At 34.1% G+C, this 27,734-nt stretch overlaps 1 protein-coding gene across 2 annotated transcripts; it reads left to right on the forward strand.

The window, feature by feature from the left end:
- The first annotated feature begins 19,327 nt into the window (after window positions 1-19,327).
- On the forward strand, window positions 19,328-24,857 carry LOC111988961 (ATP-dependent Clp protease proteolytic subunit 6, chloroplastic). Of its 2 annotated transcripts, none has more exons than XM_065768681.1 (9): window positions 19,328-19,546; window positions 19,661-19,722; window positions 20,019-20,088; window positions 20,649-20,850; window positions 20,980-21,045; window positions 22,391-22,531; window positions 23,175-23,228; window positions 24,137-24,229; window positions 24,567-24,857. In XM_065768681.1, exons 1-9 carry the CDS (start codon window positions 19,461-19,463, stop codon window positions 24,612-24,614), a joined length of 822 nt encoding a protein of 273 aa, XP_065624753.1. In that variant the 5' UTR covers window positions 19,328-19,460; the 3' UTR covers window positions 24,615-24,857. The 2 variants fall into 2 exon arrangements, with proteins under 2 accessions (XP_065624753.1, XP_023876533.2); XM_024020765.2 differs by having other exon boundaries at window positions 19,330-19,546; window positions 19,661-19,695.
- Window positions 24,858-27,734: the final 2,877 nt, after the last annotated feature.

A 27,734-nucleotide genomic window follows, 5' to 3' on the forward strand; every position in this document is an offset into this window, starting at 1 on the left:
AGTTATTAATTAATCAATTAGCATGCAAATATGTGGAAGCACAAATAAATCACCAAATAACTAAATATGCAGCAGAAATTAAATGACACGGTGATTTGTTTACGAATGGGGAAAAACCTCGTGGCAAAAACCCCACCAGGTGATTTTCAGGTCACCACTCTCGAAACTCCACTATTATCAAACTAAGTGGTTACAAGTAAAGGAATCCCAAGTACCTTACCAACCTACAGTTGAACCCTTACCCCAATATCCAATTGGATTTGATCTGTAGCGACAGTTCCCACCTTTGATGCACGGCTCCCAAGTACGTGACTAACTAATGCACGAATCCCAATATGCGACTTCAAAACACCAACTTAAGGAAGAAAAGTTGGCTGCAAAGTTCTTTAGTTCATCCTACACAATGAAGATCAGGAAGATGTTTGGTCACAAAACCCTATGGTGCAAATACACAGTAACTTCTTCAGAGAAGATGAACTAGGTCAAGAACTCCGTCTTTTGATCACAATTTACTTGAACAGAGATTGCTCAATGAGTTTACAACTTGTGTCACACTTGACGGCTCTTAAAACAATCCTTTTATATGTTTAGGGTTTGGAGAAAAGAAGGCCCAAAAACATATTCACGAATCCTAAGAAAATCAGATCAGAAAATCTAAAATTTTAAATCTCGACAGATAGCAGGTGTCGAGATAGCTATCGAACAGGTGTCGAGCTTTAATGAAATTGCACTTCAGCTTACTTTTTCTTGGACAGACTTAATGACTTCAACATTTGACCTTGAAACCTTGTTTCTTGAAGTATTAAAAACACCTAGAACTACCCAATTACAAGTAGAGTGCGTTTTGTCAAAGGATTAACCAATTTACATAAATAAGTGACATATGTTCTTAATAAGTGAAAACACATATGTCCTAACATTAAGGTTCAAATTTTAGGTTCAAATTCGGAGGTTCCAAATTCTCTAAGGTTCTAGTTCTTAAGTTCCAACTCCAAAAAGAAGATAGCTCTCTCCCTTTCCTTTAGAAAGACTTTTGTAATCCTTCTTCTCTTGTAATCTTATAACCCTTCCCTTCAGACAGAATCTTGTAAACTTTTACTTTGTAATCTTGTAACTCTTTAGACAGTTTTATTTTCAAAACTTGTATCAAAGGCAGAAGTTTGTTTTCAAGTTTATCAAAGACAAAAAATTTTATTCAAGTAAGATTTTACAAGTTTCTGTTTTCATATTCCATACTCTATTTTAACTTATTTTGAATATATCTGTTTTGCTATTTTCTTCTTTATCATTATTTATGCTTCCATATTGCTGTTGTGCTCTCAGGAGAGAGCACAACAGTAATATGGAAGCATAAACAATGATACCATAACATACCCAGGAGAGAGCATAGCAGTAATATGAAAGCATAAACAATGATAAAATAGATGATAAAGAAAAAAATAGCAAAATAGATATATTCAAAATAAGTTAAAACAGAGTATGGAATATGAAAATAGAAACTTGTTAAATCTTACTTGAATAAAAACTTTTGTCTTTGATAAACTTGAAAACAAACTTCTATCTTTGATACAAGCATTGAAAATAAAACTTTCTAAAGAGTTAGAAGATTACAAAGTAAAGATTGTCTTAGAAACTAAAAGGTTACAAGATTCTGTCTGAAGGAAAGGATTACAAGATTATAAGAGTCTTTCTAAGGGAGAGGGAGAGAGCTATCTTCTTTCTGGAGTTGGAACTTTTTTCTAACTAAAGAAGATAGAATTTATATTATTATAAAAAGGCGAAAGTACAAAGATATAGTAAAGGGGTCCTGAGCCACTCAGGCCTACACGCTAGCTTGGGCTAGGACAAGGATAGGATAGCCCTGCCAAAACAACTAATAAACTAATGGAGGAACAAAGACATTGCTTGTCTTAACACTAGCATGTCCGTTGATTGGCAATTAGATTTTGGTATTCATGCAAAAAGGACATTGCACCACATAGAGTAGTCCCTGGGTGAGCATGGGTGTTCTTAAAACAAAGCTTATTTCGAGCATTCCATATACCCCTTGCTATCACAGCCCACTGTTCCAACTCAGTCCGATTCAAACGTTGCACCATTGTCTGAGTTAAAAGGAAGAAATCTAATGCACTAGCTAAGCTCTTTTGGATTCTCCCTTTAGTCAACACCCATACACTATGAGTAAACACGCACTTCCACAGGATATGTCCAATTGTTTCGCGCTGCTGTTTTCACACAAGACAAGTTGGGTCTAGCTATACTCTCTTCGTGTGGAGGTTGTCATGGGTTGGCAGGATGTTAGAGCAAGTGCACCAGAGGAATGTTCGTATTTTTGAAGGAGTGTTGAGGGACCATACTGCCTTCCATGTTCTTCTATCAGTGGCTGTGTTAGAGTGGTCCCCACCCGAATGGTGCAGCATCCTCAGGGCCACTGTGTATGCTGAATTAACCAAGAAAGCATTGGATTTGTTCTCCTTCCATACTAATGCATCATTTGCTTGCATGTTGGGAAAGGGTACACTTAATATATCAGCACATGTATGCGGCTTAAACTAGTAGGTTATCGTAGCTCTATTCCACTGTCCTGTTTCTTCGTCCATCAATTCCCTCAATTTTAGCGGTCCAGGTCCCTCTCTATGAAGACATGGTGCTCTTGGCAACCACTAATGACCCATTATATTTATTGAAGTCCCACTACCCACCTTCCATTTAGCTTCTGCCAGTATGATTTCCCTTACTTTCAGTAAGCTTCTCTATACGTATGACTGGTTGTTTCCTAATTCAGCTTCCAGGAATGAGACATTAAGGAAATACCTAGCTTTTTAAACTTTGAAAAATAGCAAGTTTTGGTGGTTGAGCAGCCTCCATGCTTGTTTCGCCAACATGGCCAAATTAAATGCGTGCATGTCACAGAAGCCCATTCCTCCAGCTTTCTTCGGATCACATAGTTGCTTCCAATTAATCCAATGTATTTTTCTTTCATTACTCATATGCCCTTACCAATATTTAGCCATGATAGAGTTGATGTCGCTGCACAGAACTTTCGGCAGCAGGAATAAGCTCATCGAGTATGTCGGTATCGCCTGCGCCACCGTTTTAATGAGGACCTCCTTCCCTACTTTTGAAATAAACTTCTCCTTCTGCCTAGTAATTCGCTTAGCTATTTTCTCCCGACGATATTTGAACGTGTTCAGTTTGTTTTTGCCTTCAACCATCGACAAACCCAACTATTTCTCAAATGCAGTCACCAGCTGGGCGTTGAACATTATTTGAATCTCCTTCCTTATCTTTGGTTTGGTGTTTGGGTTGAAAAACATGGTTGTTTTCCATCGGTTGATGGCTTGCCCTGATGCCTACTCGTAGGTATTCAATATGTTAAAAAGTCGTGTGCATTACAAAGGGGTGGCTAGGCAAAATAATAGGCTGTCATTGGCAAAGAGTAGGTGGGAGATACGTACACCATTACGACAAGATGTGATTCCCTGTACAAGCTATAACTTGATAGCTTTTTGGAGTAGGGCGGATAATCCCTCCGTACAAAACAAGAACAAGTACAGTGACAGTGGGTCACCCTGTCTAATGCCACATGTTGGGGAGATAAAGCCTCGAGTCTCACCATTGATTAGGACCGTGTAGCTTGTCAACGACACATACTGCATAACTAGGTCCACCCACATAGCCAAAAACCCCAACTTCAGCATTATCTTTCGTAAAAACTCCCACTCCACATGGTTATAAGCTTTACTAATGTCCAGTTTAATCATCATGTGCCCAACCTTTCCTTTTCTTCTATTTCTCAGCTTATGGAGCATCTCATATGCTATTGCGGTATTGTCGGTGATGAGCCCATTTGGAATGAATGCGCTCTGGGCATCTGAAATAATATTCAATAGGATATTCTTCACTCTATTAGCTAGCACTTTTGACACCATCCTACTGACCATGTTACTCAGGCTGATGGGGCAATAATCTAACATAGTTTGTAAGTCCTTCTTTTTAGGTATAAGCATGATATGGGTAAAGTTCATCTTCGTTAGGACAGACTTGAGTTTAGCACAGAGAGCACTACCTCTGTTACATCACCACACCTACCACGTGCCAATATTTCTGGAAAAAAAAAAAGGGAGACATACCATCCGGACTCGGTGCCTTCGACGGGTGCATTTGGAAAAGAGCTTGCCGCACCTCCTCATCGACAAAAGGGCGAAGTAGAAACTAGTTCATTTCCTCTGTCACTACACCTTCCACCACGCTTAGAACCCTATCCACATTACTAGGGTTGGACGTAGAATTTTTTTATTATAAAAATACTCCTTTGCTATCACGCCCACCCCCTGCTCATCTGTCCTCCATATCCCATCTTCATCCATCAACCCATCGATTTGATTTTTCCTCCACCATTGGCTAGCCCGTTTATGAAAGAACTTAGTATTCTTATTGCCTGCTAGGAGCCATATAGCTCTAGACCTTTGTCTCCAAAACACCTCTTCCTGGTGTAGCAATTCATTTATTTCCTCCCTTATTGTTTTTATCTGAGCTAGGTTGCTACCATACTTGGTGTTGGACAAGCCTATGAATGTGGCTTGTTTTTCCTCCAGACGGGTTCTGGTGCCACCAAACTCATACGACACCGCTTAGTCTTCTCAAATAGTCTAAACATTGGGCTCCCGTTGGGTGGGTGGTAGGTCCATGCTGCCCTGATCACGTCTTCACACCCCTGGTGGGCCACCCAACGTTCCTCAAAGCGGTGGAGGTGCTTTCGTCTAGTTTGTCCCTATTGAGCATAGCCCTAAGTATTCAACAAAATAGGGTCATGGTTAGAATAAGTTACCTACATGTGAGAGACTTTGGCCAAAGGGAATTGGCCTTTCCATTCCATAGAAGCACATGCCCTATACAGGCGTATTTCGACAAAAGCTTCTCCTGGTCAGCCATTGTGCCATGTGAATGGGTACCCGTGGTACCATAGGTATTCCAATCCACAATGCAGCAGGGTCTCCTTGAAAGCTAACATGGGAGCCAAAGCTTTCGAGATACCACCTCGTTTCTCTCGAGAATTGAGGATTTCATTGTAGTCACCTAAACAAACCCACGGCAATGAGGCCCATGCATGCAAGTGTCTAAGTAATCTCCATGACTCATGCTTTCATTATCCTTCTGGTCATCCATAGAAGCCTGTTAGGCACCAAGGTGATTTATCCTCTGCCATGGTGTGTGCATCAATATGGTTAGGAGAGAAGGTTTGAATATGAAGATCACACTTTGCCTTCCAAAGAAGTCCCAAACCTCCACTTTGGCCATCACTCAGGATAGCCAGGACTGATTGAAAATTTAGGTTGTAGCAAAGTTTACACATTTCTGTGATAGACCGTTTCATCTCCATAAGAAACAAAACAGTGGGTCCTTTACTTCTCACCATATCAGTGAGTACGTCCACTACTCATTGGTTCCCAAGCCCCCAGCAGTTCCAACTTATAATGATTATTGTGCTCAGCGAGGCTACAAGGCAGCCTCCACCGTTGATATGTTGGGTTGAGCATTGTACAGTCTTTGTTTAATCCTTTTTCCATCCTTTAAAGCTTCTAGCTTCGTTGTCACTTCACTCTCCTCAAACTCCTTTTTTTGGCCCACTTTATGTATTTGTCTGCCTTGCTTCTCCACACTCTCATAGGTTTGCTGTCTAGTTTTTCTTGTCCATGTAGGTTGCTTAGTACTTGAAGTGACATGGGCGTTCAGGTTAATTAGCCCAAAAGTATTGTTATCCCTACCCTTGTCATATGTCATATCCCTCAATCCATGCACATCCACTATCCCCTCATTAATATGGGCGGTTTTCAAGGGAGAGACCATGTCAGTTTCAACGGCTTCTTTTACACCAATTTCGAATACATTACAAGTTGGCTGATATTTTTCCTTCTGTATTTGACACCGGTCTTGTAGGGGTACAGTGATCTGTTTCCTTTTGAGGGTCCTTGTCAATTACTAATCCTATGGAGTAGTCACTGTCCATAACCTCAAGATTTGACGTTTCTGTGATTTGCACGCTTTCAAAAAATCTGAGTAGGGGTACTCACTTTCTTCTCCAACCCAAAAACCCAAACTTGCCCTTGTCTCTCTGGGAATGGTGTCTTGGTTGGTTTAAGGCGGATCCTTAGGATGGTAAACCTCACATGGTGGTTGTTTCTTCTTCCGTGGGCTATTAGGTCTCTTGTCGGCCCCCCTTCCTTCCTTCGGAACCCTGCCTTCAGCCATTTGCCATAAGGACTCTTCAGCTGCCCTTAGTCTTTGGGCTTTGGAAAATCTCGTACCTCATGGCCGAACAAACCACATTGGAAGCATAACCCAGCCAGCCTTTCATACTTAAACCCAATCTGAACCTTGTCTCCTTCTGGGCTTACGACAAAACCACTCTGACGTATTGGCTTATCCAGTGGTATCTCCACTCTGATTTGTATGAAATGGGCTTGTTCTGACTTAAAAATTGTATTATCCACTTTAGCCACAGTCCCAATTCCCTTTCCAATGTCTCGCCCAACCTCCTCTGTGAAAAGGTCGAACGGTAAGCCCTAAACCTGCACCCATAATGGGATGGATGTAAAAACCACTGTTGCTGCAGTCATGCCCCTCTCCCACCTACGGAGAACTAAAGGATGATCCTCGAAACTCCATGGTCCATTGCTTAGGACCCACTGTAGCTGACTCTCCATAGCAAACTTGAATTGGAACAAACTGTCACCCACGTCCACAATCCTTAATTAAACCCAAACTTCAACACCGACCTTAGCAAGGACTTTGCTGCCCTTTGGTTGTATGGACAAGTTGTGAGAAACCTCCCCAATAAACTAAGGTAGCAGTCGTCTAGGATTTTTTTGCGTCGGTTACTGCTGACGCTAAACACTTCACCCTCTTCCTCCGTCAAACTTATCTATTGCAACCTTTCTATGAAGTCACAGTCTATATTCTTAAAGCAAAACAATACACGAGGCCACTGTTTTAAAAGCAGTCAAAACTCGTGGGCTCACCCAAGATGAGAAGAAAAGTCTCTCCCTAGTTGAGAGAAAAAATCTCCCCTAGGTGAGAAGAAAAACCCTGGAGTTGGAACTTGAGAACTAGAACCTTAGAGAATTTGGAACCTCTAAACTGGACCTAGAATCTGAACCTAAAATTTGAACCTTAATTCTAGACCTGGCTTATGCCTTCAAAGTCTGTCTATTTATAGATGAAGTGAACCATAGTAAGTCTTCGACAGTAACCTGAGTTAGTAAAGTTAATTGAAGTTATTCTATCGGTGGAGACTTAAAAGTTGTAGAATATCATAAAGTAAGTATTCATAAATCTGTCAGGAATCTGTCAGACGCATGCAAGTAATGTGAATAGTTTTAATAGTCTGTCTGAAGTGTGTGAGTGAATAGTGTTTAGTTAGGAATATTTGTCTAATTTGTTTGTCTCGTGCTGGTGAATAGTAATTTATCATAATTATCTCTGAAGGGTCTGTCTAAGCAGGCTGTCATTTCGTTTTATCTGTCATATGTCATAGGGATCTTGAGAATCTTGAAATGCTTTTTGGTGAGTCATGTAATTTGGAGAGGAGGATTCCATTATTGTGTCATCTTCATCATCTGAAATTTATGATGCAACTTCAAGTAGTTGCTTTTAAGCTGTCTTCTATCTGAGACAGAGGCAAGCTGGCACTGAACTTGACTCTTTTCTAAAAGGAAATTAGAGTTTTCTATCTTGGAGGAAGAGGTATTTTTCTGTAATTCCTGGCAAATATGATCAAAATTAAACTAATTCCACCATTTTAATTTAAACTTTTTGGTAAGCATAGGAAAAAGGATACTAGGGATGCTTTTCTATCTTGTATTCCCATCTAATGATCCATGGGAGATCTGGAAACCTGTAAAAGAACTGCAAAAGATGTGGGAAACTTTTAAGGTGCGGTATGTTTGGTTCTTTTTTGAAAGTCTCTTAGGCTTTTAGGAGATCAAGAGGGAGAATTATAGCTTCAGGACCATAGGAATTCCACCAGTCAATGAACCATCTGGTATCATCATGTCTTTCTTTCTATACGTATCAAACTGAAGAAACCAAGTATGTCTATAAATATTTTTTTGGAGTGAAAGGAACTTGTCCCAAGCTTCCATATAGTCATAATAATTATAGAACTGAGGTTCAAAGAGTTGGGAAAAGTTCTTAGTAATTTAGGGTTGTGCTCTCCATTGAGAGGGGGTGAGGATCTGTTTTATGACGACTTTGGAGTAGCCAATTCTATTTGGGTCCTGGGAATAGGGCATATGTGTTACCAAAATTGAGTCTATATCAACTAGAATAAACTCATAAAATATCTAGGTCTTTAAAGTTTCTGTCTTAAGGTGTTCCCATCCTGGGGGTATGAGTCGTTTGACTAGAAAGAGAGTATCTGTTATGTGCTGATATTCTGGTTCAATCCATAGAATAAAATTCTAGGAATCTTTTAGGAGCTCAATACTATGGTCTTCTTTTGGGGCTTGGGCTTCTTGAGAGGTAGAGGGTTTGTACATTGATTGGTTAGAGGGAGAGGCTAAAGGAGGAAAAGAGGATGCAACTATATTAAATGGTGTTTTTAAGGGAGGAGTTAAGGGTGAGGCATAAGTCTGTTTGGAAACAAGATTTTGAACATCTTTCTGTAAAACTTCTTTAGCACTTTCACAATCAACTCTAATTAAAAACTTTTGATTAAAAAGATCATTTTGAAATTTTGACCAGGAGCTGTAATTCTGCTGGGTAGCTGACCAGGAGCCAGATTGGAATCTAACAATATGTTCTTTTGTATCAGTTTTTGCTACCTATTTTAAAATTCCACCATAACCTATATCAGAAGCATCTGTCACAACAATTTTAAAAGTATTGGGGGAAGGAATAACAATACAAGGAAGTTGCTTAACATATTTTTTTATCTGTCTAATTATCATAGTATGTTTTTTTGTCCATGGAGGAGGATTCTTCTCTATCCTTTTATACAAGGGTTTGCATATCTTTCTTAATCCTTAAAAGTAATCTGAAACATAATTTAGGCTGCCAAGAAATCTTTGTAACTGATTTTTATCTTTTATTTCATCTGAAAATGTATTTGCAAATTGAATGGCTCTGTCAATAGGGCTTAAGGTTCCGTTGTAAATATTATGACCTAAAAACCGGATTTTATCTTTGAACAAATTTATCTTAGTGGCGGATACAACTAATCCATTATGTTTAATTACTTTAACAAATATATCTAAATGTTTGCAATGGTCATCAATTGTTTTAGAAAAAATTAAAACATCATCTATATAAACAATTGAAAAATCTATAAAATGTGTAAATATATCATTCATTATGTTTTGAAATTCACTAGGTGCATTTTTTAAACCAAAAGGCATGACATTCCATTCATAATAACCAAAAGGAACTGTAAAAGCAGTTTTATATCTGTCTGTCTCATCTATCTGTATCTGCCAAAATCCACTTTTCATATCAAATTTAGAAAATATGGTTGCTTCATGAAGTTTGTAGAGTAAGTCTTTCTTATTGGGAATAGGATATTTTTATCCATTGTAGTGCTTTATTTAAAGGTTTATAATTTATAACTAATCTTGGAACTCCTCTTTCTAATTCTGCCTATTTATTAACATAAAAAGCAACATAGCTCCAAGGAGATTTGCTTTTCCTGATTAAACCTTTATTTAAAAGATCTTCAATTTCTTTTCTACAGTGTTCTAATAATTCATTATTCATTTTTATTGGTCTAGCCTTAGTAGGTATCTGTCTTTCATTAAAGGCTTTTTCATAAGGTAATTGTACTATATGTAGGTGCCTCTGCCAAAAAAAAAAAAAAAAAAAAAGATTTACTAAAATTGAAAGATTCTATAGATATACCTATTGCTTGAGGGGGGGTTCTATTATGGGTTTAGAAAATTCTTTTAAATTTATTATTTCTACAATATTTTGTTGATCTATGTCTGTCAAATTATCTTCTTTACTTTCTTGCTTTATTATTTTTGCTTCTGTCATTAAATCTTGTAGAGTAACTAGTTTTATATTTGTCCATCTTGTTTCATTTTTGTCTTTTCTTTCTTATCTTTTCCTTTTTTAGCTTTTTTTCCTTTTTCACATTCCATAGCATAGTGTTCATATTTCCTACACTTAATACAAGCAATAGGTATGTCTATAGAATCTTTCAAATTTAGTAAATATATATATTTTTTATCTTTAAGGTGATTCGGTAGATCTTCTATCAATTTCATCATTATGTCTTTTTGTTTTCTTTTTCTTTTATTGACTTTAAGTGGGTTGGTTGATTTTAGTTCTTCATTTTTCTTTACTTGGTCTATCTCTTTCTGCTTAACTTCAAACATTTCCATTAATTCATTTATTACATCTTTCTCAAATTCTAATTTATTGATTTGTTTAGCAATTTTACCATGTCTATCACATTGTTTATTAGCTAAAAAGATAGAAATTTTAAATTCACCTTTAGATATAGACAAAAAAAGAGACAACAGTTTTAAATAATACTGATTTATCAGATAATGAGAAAATTGATAGACATATTAGAAATACTATTTGTCATAAATGTAAACAATATGGACATACTAAAAACAATGTGATAGACATAATAAAATTGTTAAACAAATCAGTAAATTTGAATTTGAGAAAGATGTAATAAATGAATTAATGGAAATGTTTGAAGTTAAGCAAAAAGAAATAGACCAAGTAAAGAAAAAGGAAAAACTAAAATCAACCAACCCACTTAAAGTCAATAAAAGAAAAAGAAAACAAAAAGACATAATAATGAAATTGATAGATAATCAACCTAATCATTTAAAAGACAAAAAAGAATATTTACTAAAATTGAAAGATTCTATAGATATGCCTATTGCTTGTATTAAGTGTAGGAAATATAGACACCATGCTACGGAATGTGAAAAAGCTAAGAAAGGAAAAGATAAGAAAGAAAAGACAAAAAACAAACAAGATTGTGTAGATATAAACCCAGTAACTCTACAAGATTTAATGAGAAAAGCAAAAATAGTAAAACAAAAATTAAAGAAGACAATTCCACAAATATAGATGAACAAAATATTGCAAAAATAATAAATTTAAAAGAATTTTCTAATCCTATGACAGACTCCCCTGATCCTCCTACAGATAAAGATGTTACAGATATTAATATTTCAAATAATAATAAAATTGATAGCAATAGACAAAATTCTTTGAGTTTAATTGACAAAGTTATTATTAATAAAGAGTTTTCTTTGACAGAAATTGCTTTAATAGACTCAGATGTTGACACAGATTGTATAAAAGAAAGATTAATACCTTCCAAATATTATGGAAAATCTTCTGAAAGATTAATTCAGGCCAATGGAGAAGAGTTAATTAATCATAAATTACTTAATGTTTACATTTGTAATAAAGGCATATGTTCTGCAGACCTTTCTTCCAAAGTTGTTTTGAGAAATTCCTTTATGGTCTTGACTGACGTACCTTTTAATTTCATCTTACCTTTGATCCCAAAAGAAATTGATTCCCTCAATAATGTCACTATCTTAAAAGATACTAATAAAGAAAGAATCTATAGAACTGAAAGGAGTTTATCATCTTTAAAGACAGAAATGTCACTAGATGACCAATTGACAGAAAATGATATAAAGATATCTAAACAAGATATAGAGACAGAGATTTATTCTTAGTCTCCTAATGCTTTTTTGCATAGGCACTGACATATAGTCCAAACACCTTATCATAAAGAATTCAATGGAAAAGAAATAAAAGATGGAATTATGATTACAATTTCTTTTAGTTAATATGAATGGACTGACAGTATGACAGTGGTAAGAAATAAAATTATAATAGATGGCATATTTATACCCTTTATTGTATCCTCAAATACTCATATAACAGATGTTTTAATAAAAGAAGCCTTGACAGATTCTCCTTTACTAATCATTAAAGAAAATATTAATTGTGGTAATTTCTTGAACAAAAACAGATTTAATTTCTTAAGGGTTACTTATAAGTGCTTGACAGATTTTCCTATTATAATCATTGATGGAAAACTTTATGGATAAGCTTTATTCTCGCGGAATGAGATATATAGAAATACATACATAGATAGAATCATGGCAAATTTTGAGAAAATTTTGAATTCCACTCACTTTGACAGACTTCATCATGACTACTCTAATACCACTACTACTCAACAAGAGCACAAAAGTGTACAGTGAAAAGTTTGTTTTATTGTATATACTTTAAATTTTAAAAATGATTTTCTTATAAAATATTTTAAAGAAATTTCACAAAAAGACATTGTTGAAAGGATTTTGAAAATGAATTTGAAAGAAGCTTTGCATGAAAATTCTTATTCTCAAGATAATATTTCAAGACATAATCCTTTTCTCAAAACCCAATTGCAAACTACTATGAGTAAAAGAACCTCCCAGGCAAACATGAAAGGCAGGGCAAGGCACCAGCGATGCAACGCAAACAATTTCAAAAGCCTTCAGTAAGGATTTCGGGTAAACATGAAGGTGTCTCGATAGAGACAATATCCCTTCAGGATACGTTGCTAGTAGAGTCAATGTATTCATGTGGTGGAAAAAGTGAAATTCTGCAAGAAGTGCTTCGCACTGACCTCATTTTCTGAGACGGAGAATTTATAGACTGATCAATACAGAGATAGAAGATCTAGTAATTCGTGATCCTTTATGGTTATCCAAAATGCTAAAAGCAGGGTTTATCAATAAATTAATCATAACTCCTGGAATTCAGATTAGTTTATTTCCCAAAGTCATCCAAGAAGTAGCCGCACAGATTGGAGGACTTAATTATATTAAGTTCACTATCTGGAGCACTCTTCCTGCTTGGGACAGTAGTTATTATATGGAAGCTCGGCCAGCACACATTTTGGTCCTTATCCATGATTGGGGTTGTATCCCTGAATACAATTGGTATACTAGAGATTCTTATTTATCACTTGATGATCCAAATGCTCTGGCTCAAGAATGGTCTAATTTCATGAGTAACAAGATTTATGAAATACAAAAAGAATTAGACAAAGGCTTCCACTTATATGGCTACACCAATAGGATAGTTGTATATGGTCCAAGACCTTCAGCAAGAAAGCTTTTTGGGAAAAGAAAGATTGCTAAGGATCCTAGAATAATGATGGCAAAGGATCGGGTCCCTATTTATCTTCCTATTTCATACTGTGTTCTATGTAGTAATTATGGAGTAATCCATGAGCATGAGCAATATGAGGATAACTCTGATCCACTAGATTATGATAACTACACGGATATAGATTGATAGACAGATAGATAAGCTAAGCAAGAGAAAATGCGACAGACAATGGAGACAGACCGACAAATCACTATTCACTAATGACAGATCACTATTCACTGGCGACAAATCACTATTTACCAACATGCGTGAATAGCCTCCAGATAGATCAAAGATAGTCTAGACAGATACAGACAAATGCTCATAGGTCACTACTGTCTACTCTTTATTAGCATGTGTAAAAAGAGATTCCCAAACAAACTACTGCTCAATAGTAATTTCCACAATATTCTACAAGTTTCCACTGACAGATTAACTTTAGTTAACTTTACTAACTCAGGTTACTTTTGAAGACTTACTATGGTTCACTTCAGATATAAAAGGACAGACTTTGAAGACAGAAGACAAGTTCAAATTCTAAGGTTCCAAATTCTCTAAGGTTGAAGTTTTAAGGTCCAAGATAGCTCTCTCCCTCTCCCTCCAAAAAGACTCTTGTAATCCTTCCCCTCTTGTAATCTTGTAACCCTTGAATATGGAATATGTCTCCCTCTAGAAAGACATATTCCATACTCCATTTTAACTTATTTTGAATATATCTATTTTGCTATTTTCTTCTTTATCATCTATTTTATCATTGTTTATGCTTCTTTATTACTGCTGTGCTCTCTCCTGAACCATAACATACCCAGGAGAGAGCACAGCAATAATATGGAAGCATAAACAATGATAAAATAAATCATAAAGAAGAAAATAGCAAAATAGATATATTCAAAATAAGTTAATATGAAGTATGGAATATGAAAACAAAAACTAGTAAAGTCTTACTTGAATAAAACTTCTGTCTTTGATAAAACTTGAAAACAAACTTCTGTCTTTGATACGAGCTTTGAAAATAAAATATTGTCTGAAGAGTTATAAGATTACAAAGTATAACTGTCCTTGAAACTGAAGGGTTACAAGATTACAAGAGGGGAAGGATTACAAGAGTCTTTCTGGAGGGAGAAAGATAGCTATCTTGGACCTTAAAACTTCAACTTTAGAGAATTTGGAACCTTAGAATTTGAACTTGTCTTATGTCTTCAAAGTCTGCCTATTTATAGATGAAGTGAACCATGGTAAGTCTTCAAAAGTAACCTAAGTTAGTAAAGTTAACTCAAGTTTACCTGTCGGTGGAAATTTGTAGAATATTGTGACTATTGATGAGCAGTAATCTGTCTGGGAATCTATTAGTTTCTTTTCACGCATGTTAGTAAACAATAGACGCATGCAAGTAAATAGTAGTGACTTATGAACATCTGTCTGTAACTGTCTAGACTATCTTGGATATGTCTGGAAGCTATTCACGCATGTTAGTGAATAGTGATCTTCACCAATGAATAGTGATCTGTCGTTGGTGAATAGTGATCTATCGCCGTTGTCTGTCCGAGAGAGCATTCTATCTTGCTTAGCCTATCTGTCTGTCTATCAATCTGTATCCACATAGTTATCATAATCTAGCGGATCAGAGTTATCCTCATATTGCTCATGCTTATGGATTACTCCATAATTTCTACATAGAACGCAGTATGAAATAGGAAGATAAATAAGGACCCGATCCTTTGCCATCATTATTCTAGGATCCTTAGCAATCTTTCCCCAAAAAGCTTTCTTGCTGAAGGTCTTAAACCACATACAACTATAATATTGGTGTAGCCATATAAGTGGAAGCCTCTGTCTAATCCTTTCTGTACTTCATAAATCTTGTTACTCATAAAATTAGACCATTCTTGAGCCAGAGCATCTGGATCATCAAGTGATAAATAAGTATCTCCACTATACCAGTTGTATTTGGGGATACAACCCCAATTATGGATAAGGACCAAAATGTGTGCTAGCCGAGCTTCCATATAATAACTAATGTCCCAAGCTGGAAGAGTGCTCCAAATAGTGATCATCATATAATTAAGTCCTCCAATCTGTGTGACTACTTCTTGGATGACTGTGGGAAATAAACTGATTAATTTGCTAATAAACCCTGCTTTTAGCATTTCAGATAACCATAAAGGATCACAAATTACTGGATCTTCTGTCTTCGTGTTGATAAGTAATCCTGGATAGGGATTGTATCTGTCAAAAGTTCCTTCATAAACTCTGTCTGCTTCTCTAAAGCTTTCATACTATGTAGCTTTATGAGATAGCCATATGTCGTCTGTCATGTCTTCCATTCTGATAAATGCTATAGAGACTAAAACTTAAAAAAAAAATACATCCATCTGTCATAAGAACTTGTTATGGCTTTATGAGTTAGTATATTCTGTTGGATTTCAGTGGGTAAGATTCTAATGACAAGTTCGTTTTTTGTAGAATCTTAGGGTGGAGCTTTGAAAAACTTGTTCCCATAAGATAGCTTTTTAGAGACTGTGATTTTGTCTTTGTGGAGGTTGAATCTCCATCCTCCTTGCCAGGGAGTTGACAACCAGATGCTTCAATAAATGCACTGTGCTAACAAGATGTAATTCCAAATCCTTAAGGGTCTTTTGGAATAAAGGTTTCTATCTAAGGGTGAAGGTTGTTTGAAGATTATCAAGAAGTAATTTAATATGAAAAGGAAGGTCTGTAAATTCTCCGTCTCGGAAAATGAGGTTAGTGTGAAGCACTTCTTGCAGAATTTCACTTTTTCCACCATGTGAATACATTGCCTCTGCTAGCAATGTATCTTGAAGGGATATTGTCTCTATCGAGACGCCTTCATGCTTATCCGAAATCCTTACTAAAGGCTTTCAGAATTGTTTGGGTTGCACTGCTGGTGCCTTGCCCTTTCCTTTCATGTTTACTTGGGAGGTTCTTTTACTCATAGTAGTCTACAATTGGGTTTTGGGAAAAGCATTATGTCTTGAAATATTATCTTGAGAATAAGTATTTTCATGCAAAGCTTCTTTCAAATTCATTTTCAAAATCCTTTCAACAATATCTTTTTGTGAAATTTCTTTAAATATTTTATAAGAAAATCATTTTTTAAATTTAAAGTATATATAATAAAAAAAAAAAACTTTTCTCTATACACCTTTGTGCTGTTGCTGAGTAGTAGTGGTATTAGAGTAGTCATGATGAAGTCTGTCAAAGTGAGTGGAATTCAAAATTTTCTCAAAATTTGCCATGATTCTATCTATGTATGTATTTCTATATATCTCATTTTGCGAGAATAAAGCTTCTCCATAAAGTCTTCCATCAATGATCATAATAGGAAAATCTATTAGGGACTTATAAATAACCCTTAAGAAACTAAATCTGTCTTTGTTCAAGAAATTACCACAATTAATATTTTCTTTAATGATTAGTAAATGAGAATCTGTCAAGGCTTCTTTTATTAAAACATCTGTTATATGAGTATTTGAGGATATTATAAAGGGTATAAGTATGTCATTTATTATAATTTTATTTCTTACCACTATTATACCGTCAGTCCATTCATATTGACTAAAAGAAATTGTAATCATAATTCCATCTTTTATCTCTTTTCCATCGAATTCTTTATGATAAGGTGTTTGGACTATATGTCGGTGCCTATGCAAAAAAGCAATAGGAGAATAAGAATAAATCCCTGTCTCTATATCTTGTTTAGATATCTTTATACCATTTTCTGTCAATTGGTCATCTAGTGATATTTCTGTCTTTAAAGATGACAAACTTCTTTCCGTTCTATAGATTCTTTCTTTATTAGTGTCTTTTAAGATAGTGACATTATTGAGGGAATCAATTTCTTTTGGGATCAAAGGTAAGATAAAATTAAAAGGTACGTCAGTCAAGACCATAAAGGAATTTCTTAAAACAACTTTGGAAGAAAGGTCTGCAGAACATATGCCTTTATTACAAATGTAAACATTAAGTAATTTATGATTAATTAACTCTTCTCCATTGGCCTAAATTAATCTTTCAAAAGATTTTCCATAATATTTGGAAGGTATTAATCTTTCTTCTATACTATCCGTGTCAACATTTGAGTCTATTAAAGCAATTTCTGTCAAAGAAAACTCTTTATTAATAATAACTTTGTCAATTAAACTCAAAGAATTATGTCTATTGTTATCAATTTTATTATTATTTGAAACATTAATATCTGTAACCTCTTTATTTGTAGGAGGATCAGGGGAGTCTGTCTTAGGATTAGAAAATTATTTTAAATTTATTATTTCTGCAATATTTTGTTCATCTATATTTGTGGAATTGTCTTCTTTAATTTCTTGTTTTACTATTTTTGTTGCTGTCATTAAATCTTGTAGAGTTACTGAGGTTATATCTATGCCATCTTGTTTGTTTTTTGTCTTTTCTTTCTCATCTTTTCCTTTCTTAGCTTTTTCACATGCTGTAGCATGGTATCCATATTTCCTACACTTAATACAAGCATAGGTATATCTATAGAATCTTTCAATTTTAGTAAATATTCTTTTTTGTCTTTTAAATGATTAGGTAGATTATCTATCAATTTCACTATTATGTCTTTTTGTTTTCTTTTTCTTTTATTGACTTTAAGTGGGTTGGTTGATTTTAGTTCTTCATTTTTCTTTACTTGGTCTATCTCTTTATGCTTAACTTCAAACATTTCCATTAATTCATTTATTACATCTTTCTCAAATTCTAATTTACTGATTTGTTTAACAATTTTATTATGTCTATCACATTGTTTTTTAGTATGTCTATATTGTTTACATTTATGACAAACAGTATTTCTAATATGTTTGTCAATTTTCTCATTATCTGATAACTCAGTATTATTTAAAACTGTTATGTCTCTTTTTCTGTATATATCTAAATGTGAATTTAAAATTTCTATCTTTTTAGCTAATTCTGCTAAACCATCATCTTGGGTATATATCATGGATCTTTCAATTGATTTTAGTCTTTCATCAATTTCTTCCTTTAAACTATTACTCTTCTTGGAACTATTATCTTTCTCTTTTTTGTTGACTACTTTTCCTAGACTGTCATCTTCTTTCTTTTTCCTTATCATGTTTCTTTCTTTTCCTATCTCTTTTTCTATATCTATTTCTCTACGTAGAGTTTCTTTTGAGTTGGTTAGGGTACTATTACCTTGTTGTCTTTCTATTCTTTCTAATATCTCTTTTACTATGCATTTCCATATTGTTCCTATTTCTTTGTCTCCATCAATTTTATCTAGCTACTTTTTTTGTATTGTTTCTATTATGTCATCTTTCCTATTTTCTTGTCTTTCTATAGAACTTCTTACTTTAATTAAGTGACTATAGTCTTTTCTTTCAGCAAAGTCTTTCTTGTTGTCTTCTTTATATTGCATTATTTCTATAGAGCTATTTTGTTTCTTTTCTATCAGAATTGTTTTTAATTCTCTCATCTTTTCTATTGCCAATTATATGCCAGTTTTCTATCACACTATTCCTTTTATTATGCCAATTATTTGTCATGGTCTTTGTTAAAGGTGATCTATGATGAGGTTCAAATTCTCTCTCTTTCTGAATTTAAAGCTTTTATTTTTTCATAGAGGTCCAAAAAACTATCATTTTTTTCTTTCTACTTGAATGGATCTTTCAATATTTTCTAAAGATTCTAATTTTTTATTAATCAAAGTTATAAAATATAAAGTATATTTTACCTAAAGGTTACAGGAAATTTCAATTTGGTACTAATAAGTGAGAACACTTACAAAGTAAGAAATTAAAACTTTGAAATATTTAGATTTTATTTTTTTGGGAACCCTTAAAGTAAGAATACTTATAAGAAGGATTTAATAACCTGGAAATTCATATAAGCCCTTTTAGTTTTTCTTTTGTCTAGTCCCTATTTGGTATCTTTGCTTAAAATGTATTTTGTATATTTTAGACATGTGATATATTTTTGCTCCTTTTATTTTTGGACACAAGAATGTAATTTCTCCTCATCTATTATATTGTATTCTTTGTTATACACACAATTTTTCATTGAATAAAAAGATAAAAAGTTCAATCCCTACCTAGAAAGCTAAAAGTTCGATCCTTACCTAAAAAGCTATAATCAGGGGCTGATAATATATAGCCTGCTCGGTTAAAATTATCCCAAAAAAAGTAGTTTGCATTCTCAACGACACGTCGCTGAAGCAACAAAAAGGATTTGCTAGTTCACTATTCAGGTCTTTTACTCTCTGTCTCTGCCTCTGCCTCTCTGGGTGCAAAATGGTAGCTTCAGCTATCTCTGTGCCTTTAAGCTTCTCAATCGCTTCTCGTAGCAGAACCTCGTCCATTCCTTTGTTTTCTCGCAGGTATATATATTCATATATGTTTATGTTAATTTTTATAATTTTTTTCACTTCAAACTCTAATTTTTACTTGCTGTTTATCAATTTTGGAATTACATTTTCGTTAAAATTTTACAGAAACTCAACGAGGTCGATAGTCTCTGCCTTGCCAGGTCCATACTCTGATTCTTTAGCACTTGGTGATATTCTTTTTTTCATTTTCTACTTTAAATTCCACGAGTTTTAAATTACTGTTTAAGATTATTGTAGGAAAGTCAAAGAATTTCTGCATTTTAAGTAGCAAATGTCAAGCTAAAACTAGATTTGGGGATGACCCAGTTGTCTTTTTGAGTTTTGTTTTACTTTGGACCAGTTTATTTGAGTTCAATTCCCCTAATTTGATTGAAAATTATGGCTTTGTCTGAGCCAATTCCATCTGATTTCTTAATTAATGATTCCCATGATTTGTAATATGTAAGGTAATTGTTGTGTCCAGGCCTATCCAGTAAAACTTGTTGGTTACCTAGTAAGCATGAAGAGAAGGATTTTCCCGGCACCAGTACAAGGTGAACTGCTTGTTCCCTTTTTCGCTTAAAGGACTTGGTGTACTCCTTTTCTGCCGTTCTATTTGTGTGTGAGTGTGTGTTATGTGCTGGTGTTGTCTATAATCATTTATTGTAGTGACTGTATATGGCTTTTCGAGTGATCACTTCCTTTGGAGAGTATTGCACTTAGAGGTTTTCTTTTTTCTTTATATTTAATAACGGATTTTTTTTATGCAGTGCCATGATTATATTACATCCATTATCCATCTGATAGAAAATTAGAAGTTTTTAAAAATTGATAAGGACAGGAAGGAATTGGTTTGAGGAAAAAGCATTGCAGCTGGGCAAGTTTGTGTTTATTTATCTTCACAAATTCATTAGGAAACATGTTACATATACCTGTGTTATACTTCAGCTTCCTGAAAGATCCCAATTATGGTTATAGATGTTTGATCTGGTTCTATGTTTTCTGCTTCTCTGATTTAACCAATTCATGGAATAATTTTCTTATTAAAAACAAAAAACAAAAATTTAACCATTTAATGGATTAATTAGCTACTTAAACTGTGTTTGATATACAGTTACAATGCAATAGAAGCCAGAAAGGGGAATCCACCTGTAATGCCAGCTGTGATGACCCCAGGAGGGCCTTTGGATCTCTCATCGGTGTTATTCAGGAATCGCATAATCTTCATTGGGCAGCCAGTCAACTCACAGGTGGCTCAGCGAGTCATATCGCAGCTTGTGACTCTGGCAACTATTGATGAGGATGCAGATATTTTGGTGTGGTTATGTGTTGACAGTGTTATTTTGTTTTTCAATTTCAGAATTGATGTGTTGGGGCTGTGAAATCAAAATTCTTAGATAAAGATAATTCTTTACAGTTTATGACATAGTCCTGTACCCTCTCAGGTGTATTTGAACTGCCCTGGTGGAAGTACGTACTCTGTGCTGGCAATATATGATTGCATGTCTTGGGTAAGATTTAAAACATTTTTTGATGATTTCTTTGCTCTCCTTTTCTTAATTAATTCTTGCTGCCTTTGTATATTAGTTACTTTATCTTGCCACTCTGGTATTAATAGTGAACTTAAAAGGTGAGAACAAATATTGACTAAATTTAAATATTATATATGAGTGCCTCTGGCCAATGACCCAATGTGTTCTGGCTCAAATGGCACTCCTTAGCCCACAAGAGTGGGTGGAAGGTGATGTTTGTGGGCTCAGAACATATTGTGACTGTGTGTTTCACATACCAATAAACAAAAAACACAATATCTGAGTGTCTCCTTATATGAAATGATTGTGACTATAAGCCTCAAAAAAGCCATTATCTCCAATCTAAAATTGATTAGTACAAATCAATCACATGGTTTATTTTATTTTATTTTTTTGCAATAAATCCCAAATGGAACAAGTAATGAGCAATCATCAGTGACTAAAAATTATTACATCAGTGATCCTAATAAATGTTTCAGGATCCATTTATTAAGACAGTTTAGATATAGAATAGATCTGAATGTGATGCTGGTACTTGCCATTAGGTGGCCTGGCCATTTTCTTCTCCACAATAAACGAATTGGAAAGGAAAAGAACAAGATAAATAGGAGGAGAACCAAATAGAGCAAGGATATATAATTAGAGGAGCACGAAGGTAACTAAGATGCCAAATAGATATTAGTGTCATGCCTGTTTATTCCAAAAAGATTTAACCATTTTACTAACTAAACATAAACGAACTTGAATGGAGTAAAATGAACATTTGGAAAGGAAAACTAAAGAAAGAAGATTACTAAGGAAAAAAAAAATGTTGTCTCTGTCTCTCACTCTCTGACTTATTTTTACTGTACTTTATTTTACTTATTTATAATGGGACATTTGCGAAGATTTTGGGGGACATCTGATTGGGCTGATAATGTTTCTGTGTTTGTAACTCTATTTGGATATATTTTAGAGTGCTAAAAGAGGTCATGATATCTGTAGCGTATAGATTAACTGCAAATATCATCTGCATGTTAACTGTAAAAAGTTACTTGACAGTCTTCTTTCCCTTCTACTAATATGATCCTGTTAGGCTCAGCTGTTTGTCTTCTGTATTCTCGGGGGAAACAAGCACATTGAGACCTGCTTTTTTTCCTAGTCATCAGTAGATTATACAATTAGCGTTAGATGTTATATGGGTACTTGTAAAGGCATGTACTCCATCTCCCACTTTTGTGCATTATACTTTGTAAACATCCATCTTTCTTTTTTCTTTTAATTTTTTTTTTTTAAATGGTCTTCAATTTCTTACTTTGGAAGCATTTATTGCCTATGTTTTCAGATTAAGCCCAAGGTTGGCATGGTATGTTTTGGAGTAGCAGCAAGCCAAGGCGCACTTCTTCTTGCTGGTGGAGAAAAGGGAATGCGCTTTGCAATGCCAAATGCGCGTATTATGATACATCAACCACAGAGTGGATGTGGGGTATGAATTTCTTTTTGGTGTAGTTTGCTGCATTTTATGAAAGGATTAGATTACAAGTCTGTAATAAATTCTGGTATTATCTGTGCAAACAAATTATATTAAAAGTACCATCTTTCTAATTCAATTCAATCCTCTTTTATATTTGGCTATTTCTTTTTGGCCTTTTGGTTTCTATATACATGAGTATATATGAAGTTTAAATCAGTTTTTTCCTATTTAGTGTCGTTCGAGACTAGAAGGTTTAAATTTTAAATTATTATTATTATTTTAAAAAAAATTTAATTTCTTTTGCTGAAATGAAGTTTAAATTAGTTTTTTCCTATTTACTGTGTTTTGAGATTAGAGAGTTGCAATAGAACTATGTTAAATGGATCTCAGTCTGGTGTTGGGCTTGGATACTAGCTGTCAGAATCTTTTGATTTTCAAGGATTTTCCACTACTTAAGAGTGTCAAATAGCTGTACTCTTACCTGTGTCATTCCTGTCAAACAAGTATGGCTGGGTGAAGTTGAGGAGCTGGCTAACACAAACAATGAAAGTATTCTTATGCATGTGTAATATGGTAAATTTTGATATATATAGTTTGAGATATTATGATTCATTTGCTAATATTCCATAGATATGATTGTGTCATCTGCTTGTAGGGGCATGTGGAAGATGTGAGGCGGCAAGTAAACGAAGCAGTTCAATCTCGTCATGTCAGTCTCTCTTCTCCACTGAGTTGCTTGATTTAAATGATCTCTGGATGATAATTGATAAAATTACTGATTCTCCCAAAAGTTTAAGCTGTTAGGAAATGATGAATTTAATCATTTAACCACAATTCTAACAATAATAATACAGCCTTCATGACTTAGATCAAGCTGTAATATAGTGACTCAATTGTGTCTGTATTCTTGCTAATTTGAATATAAACAAAAATGAAAAGCAAGATCTCCTTAAGTTGTGCTGGGCTGTACTGTTCAAATAAATTTCACTCTATGTTGCGGGCAAGATGATGATAGAGATATCCATATTGATGCTAGAAAATTCATGCTATCATCACAAAGAATTAGGCTGGTATGTTTGGCCTCTATCTTGGAAAACAGCATTTTAGTAGTAATACAGATGCCATGATCATCATCTAGAGAAGTGTGGAATGACTCTTAACAAGGCACCTGAATTTTTGGCTGCAAGTAAAATATAATGGGGTTTTCTACAATTCCATTTTCATAAGTTACCTTTAGGCAAAAGCGTAATGATCTGAAAACTTGCATGATTTTCTGATGTTTTGACAAAACATGTTTTTACGATTCATGCTTAGACAGAATGTATTGATACACCATTATTGCATTTTCAAGTTCACCGAGCACCTTGAATAAAATTATTATTATTTCATGTAATGTTATGTTCTTCTTTTGAGTTAAGTTATTTTTACCTATGAAAAAAAAAAAAAAAAAAAGATCACAGAGTTCTTGAGATTTAGATTCTATGCTTGGCTCTCTGAATTGACCAGTTTCCAGGACAGCCCAGTTTTTCTCTGTCAAATTCTTCTGAATGCATGAGTGTGCTGCTCAGTATTAAGCATTGACTCTACTTTTCTTCTTGCCCTGGTAATATTATGCAGAAAATTGACAAAATGTATGCTGCTTTTACTGGCCAACCTCTAGAGAAAGTGCAACAATACACTGAAAGGGATCGTTTCTTGTCTGTTTCTGAGGTAATATTCCTCAGTCCTTTGTTCTTCTTCAATCTATTTATCTTTTCTTTCTTTTTTTTTTTTTTTTTTATGAGAATGGGAATGGAAAATATAATGAACACAAAACATTTGCAAGTTGTCCTCATGAAAATTTTGCCTTTTAATAATGATATATCATAATGAGTGGACACACTGCAAAATCAAAGATTCAAAGCCCATTGCAACGAAAGAGCTTCCATTATTTACTACTAATTATTTTGATCCTAACTTCCCTGTCAGCTGAGTACTGCTTTAATACGCAATTGACCTGCATGGAGAGCTACTCACAATTTTCTTGTTATGCTGCCTCTAATTGCAGGCCATGGAGTTTGGACTCATTGACAGTGTGTTAGAAACTGAATATTAAACTCAGACTTTGTGCTGAACCATTCTATGCCTTCTTGACATCATATTGCAATATGTCATCAAACAGATACGATGTCCTTGGGTTGCTTTAAATGGTAATTTGCATGTGTTATTCTTCAATTGATAGTTGCCAAGTGATGCTTCTGTATTTTAGTGGAATTATATGAAGTTTTGATATTCAGAGACTAGTTGTTTTGGGTTCATTCTTCTGGGGTGATATTCATACACTAGTGCCTTAGATTAATATGGTACAGTAAGTTAATGATCTTGGTCATAAAACAGTTATCATAATGCTCAAGAAATGAGAACTGGCATCTGACCAAATTTGCAACTAGGATCGCTTACCTTATAGACTTATAGTCCATATTATCAGGCGATGAGACATGATATGCTATGTAATTTATAATAAGTGATATTACAGATGTTATTTACTACAAAAGTCTTATAAAGAGATGTGTCATTACCACCGCACATTTTTTGTGCGGTGATTACTTTACAAGTATAAGTGCTTGTGGGCTATGGAGGGTAAGGGCTAGAGTTCAAGTCTCCAAAAAGGAGTTTCACACACACATACACTTAGATTAGATTAGAGTAAAATTTTTTTCTTATTAAAAAAAACAAAAAAAAAGATGTGTCATTAATAAGATATTATTTATTATGTCGTTGAAATAGCACCAATCACATACATCATTATTTTTATGGTAAAACTGGTAATAATTTTTATCCTTTTTCATATAATTATATGTTACCAATGTGTAAAATACTAGGTGCACAGAATAGTTTGTTAGAGTCAAGGCACTAGTCAAGGCTCAATTATGGTGCTTACAATTATTATTATTATCATTATTAGAATGAATATAGCAATCTAATTTATTCTCAATTTTCCTTAAGATAGTTTGCTTGCAGTCTGGTATGTGCACTCTCTTTCCACAATAATTGAACTAATTTATGCATTGTTCACTTGTCATGAATCATGATCTTTCAAGAATACTCTTATAAAAATAGCTAAAGCTAGGGAAGACTTTTTTTTTTTTGGGTATCAATTTTCCTATATAAACAGGTTGACCTCGGAAGACTTTCTCTCTTCCTCTTTTAATTGGCAAGTTATATTCATGTTTAGTGGGTCTTGATCTTGAATGAACTGATAGATTGGATATCTCCAACTAGTTAATTTTTTTAAACTTGAGAAATTCTCCAAAACCATTGGTATCATCTAGGACCTAACAGCTGCTATCAATTGCTAAGTCACACGATTTTATAATGAAGTTCACACAGCTTATATCACCTCTTTAACCAGGAGTAATCTTGTGGAGTGGCTGTATACAATGGCTAATGGCTCTCTAAAACAAAACAAAACAAAAAGGGAAAAAAACTTTGAAACATCTCTTTAAGTGAAGAAAACCATACACCGGATGTTATTTATCCAAAAACAAAATACTGCATCTCCAATTATAGAGATGGAGAAGCCGAACATTATTTACAGGATAATAATCACTCAATTTAAAACATATGATTTTTTTTACACAAGTTTTTAAGGAAAAATATTCAAAATTTAAATTTAGACATATAAATCACTCAATTTTTACAATTCCAACCTTTAACATCCTCATGGTCAAACAATACAATTTAAAATTCCAGGAGGATAATAATCAAAATTACTTTAAGTTGAATCATGCAATAGAGAATCAATGGATGGGATTAAAAGTTAAAAAATTCACTTTTAATATTAACTCTTGGATCAAAAAAAAAAAAAAAAAATTAACCTTTCTATACATTGAACATGTTAAGATGTGTGCATGTGGCAAAAGTTAGACATGTTTTGGCATTCCAAAGGGACCAGTGCATAAGAGCACTAGACTCAAGCTAGTTTCTTAATTTTAAATTTTTTATCTTTTTAACTCTTACATCTCATACAATGCAAATAATTGTATAGTGCAATAATTACGCTGAATCCAAATCTCCCGTATTAGAGCCATGTTTGAAGATTCAAATGAAGCAGGCGTCGGTGTGGTAATTTACAATTCTCAAGGTGAAAAATGGTTGTTTTGTCAAAGAAGATTCCTATTCCATTTTTTATGGTAATTTTGGAGACCTTAACTGCTAGAAGAACTGTCCAATTTATCCACATGATTGGTCTTCATAGATCTATTTTTGAGGCAATGCTCTTCACCATAGAGATTTGCTACGTTCTTCTTTCAATCATCTTGTTACAGACACTTTTGTATTATGCTAGCTCTTTACAAAGCTTTTCTTTCTCTTATACATTTAGGCAAGACAATGCATTAGCTTATACTTTCACCAAGATTACGAGGCTTTCTTTTCCTGTATTAGTTTGGATGGAGTCTATTCCTCATAACCTTCATGACTGTTTTGTTTCTAATTTACTTGCTATTGAATAAATGCAGGAATGATCTTTTTTTATTAAAAATAATAATAAAAATCCCCCTCAACTTTTGAGGATAAATTCAATTGGAGTTTCTAAAATAATATTCATTCAATCCGGAAAATTCAATTGGAGATTCTTTCTAAAATTATATTCATTCAATCCTTAAAACTTCACAACTCACAAGTTCACAAACCTTAATATTGAAAAACAAAGTCTTTATTTATTTGATAATGGTTGTGCGTTTGATCTCCGCAGACTTGGGGGTTTTGGATCCTCGGATGTAATAAATTTGTAGGGTCACGCCTCTCAACTTCTCAGCTGTCAAAGCTCTCAAAAATATTATCAATCTTTAACTGACACATGGCTGTAAGATTTTTATTTTTATTTTTATTTTCTTTGTAAGATTTTTATTTTTATTTTCTTTGTGGAAGCGTGTTTAATGCTAGAGGATTTTAAGGTAGTTTCATGTAGCTCTTAATCAAATAACATTATGAAGAAAAAAAAAAAAAAAACAAAACTACAAAGTAAAATTATACTCATCCAATCCTTACACTGTGCTTGGCCAAAACAAGATGGAAGAGAAAAGAAATGGGGGGAAGAGAGGGGAGAGGAAAGGACAGAGAAAGGAAAAAAAAATTTCATTAAGTTGTTTGATTTATAAATACAGTTTATTGGTGGCTCCTACCATCAACATTTCATTAAGAGATAAATGGAGAGAAATATAGTTTATTAGTG

The sequence above is a fragment of the Quercus suber genome, unplaced genomic scaffold (assembly GCF_002906115.3).
Source record: "Quercus suber isolate HL8 unplaced genomic scaffold, Cork oak 2.0 scaffold_986, whole genome shotgun sequence".
Taxonomy (NCBI): Eukaryota; Viridiplantae; Streptophyta; class Magnoliopsida; order Fagales; family Fagaceae; genus Quercus; species Quercus suber.

Excerpts from the sequence above, each read along its gene's own strand:
- LOC111988961 (XM_065768681.1), top strand. The coding sequence starts at position 19,461 with ATGGTAGCTTCAGCTATCTCTGTGCCTTTAAGCTTCTCAATCGCTTCT. Across the intron at positions 19,547-19,660 it reads ATTCCTTTGTTTTCTCGCAG|AAACTCAACGAGGTCGATAG; the intron begins GTATATATATTC and ends AAAATTTTACAG. Across the intron at positions 24,230-24,566 it reads GTTTCTTGTCTGTTTCTGAG|GCCATGGAGTTTGGACTCAT; the intron begins GTAATATTCCTC and ends CTCTAATTGCAG.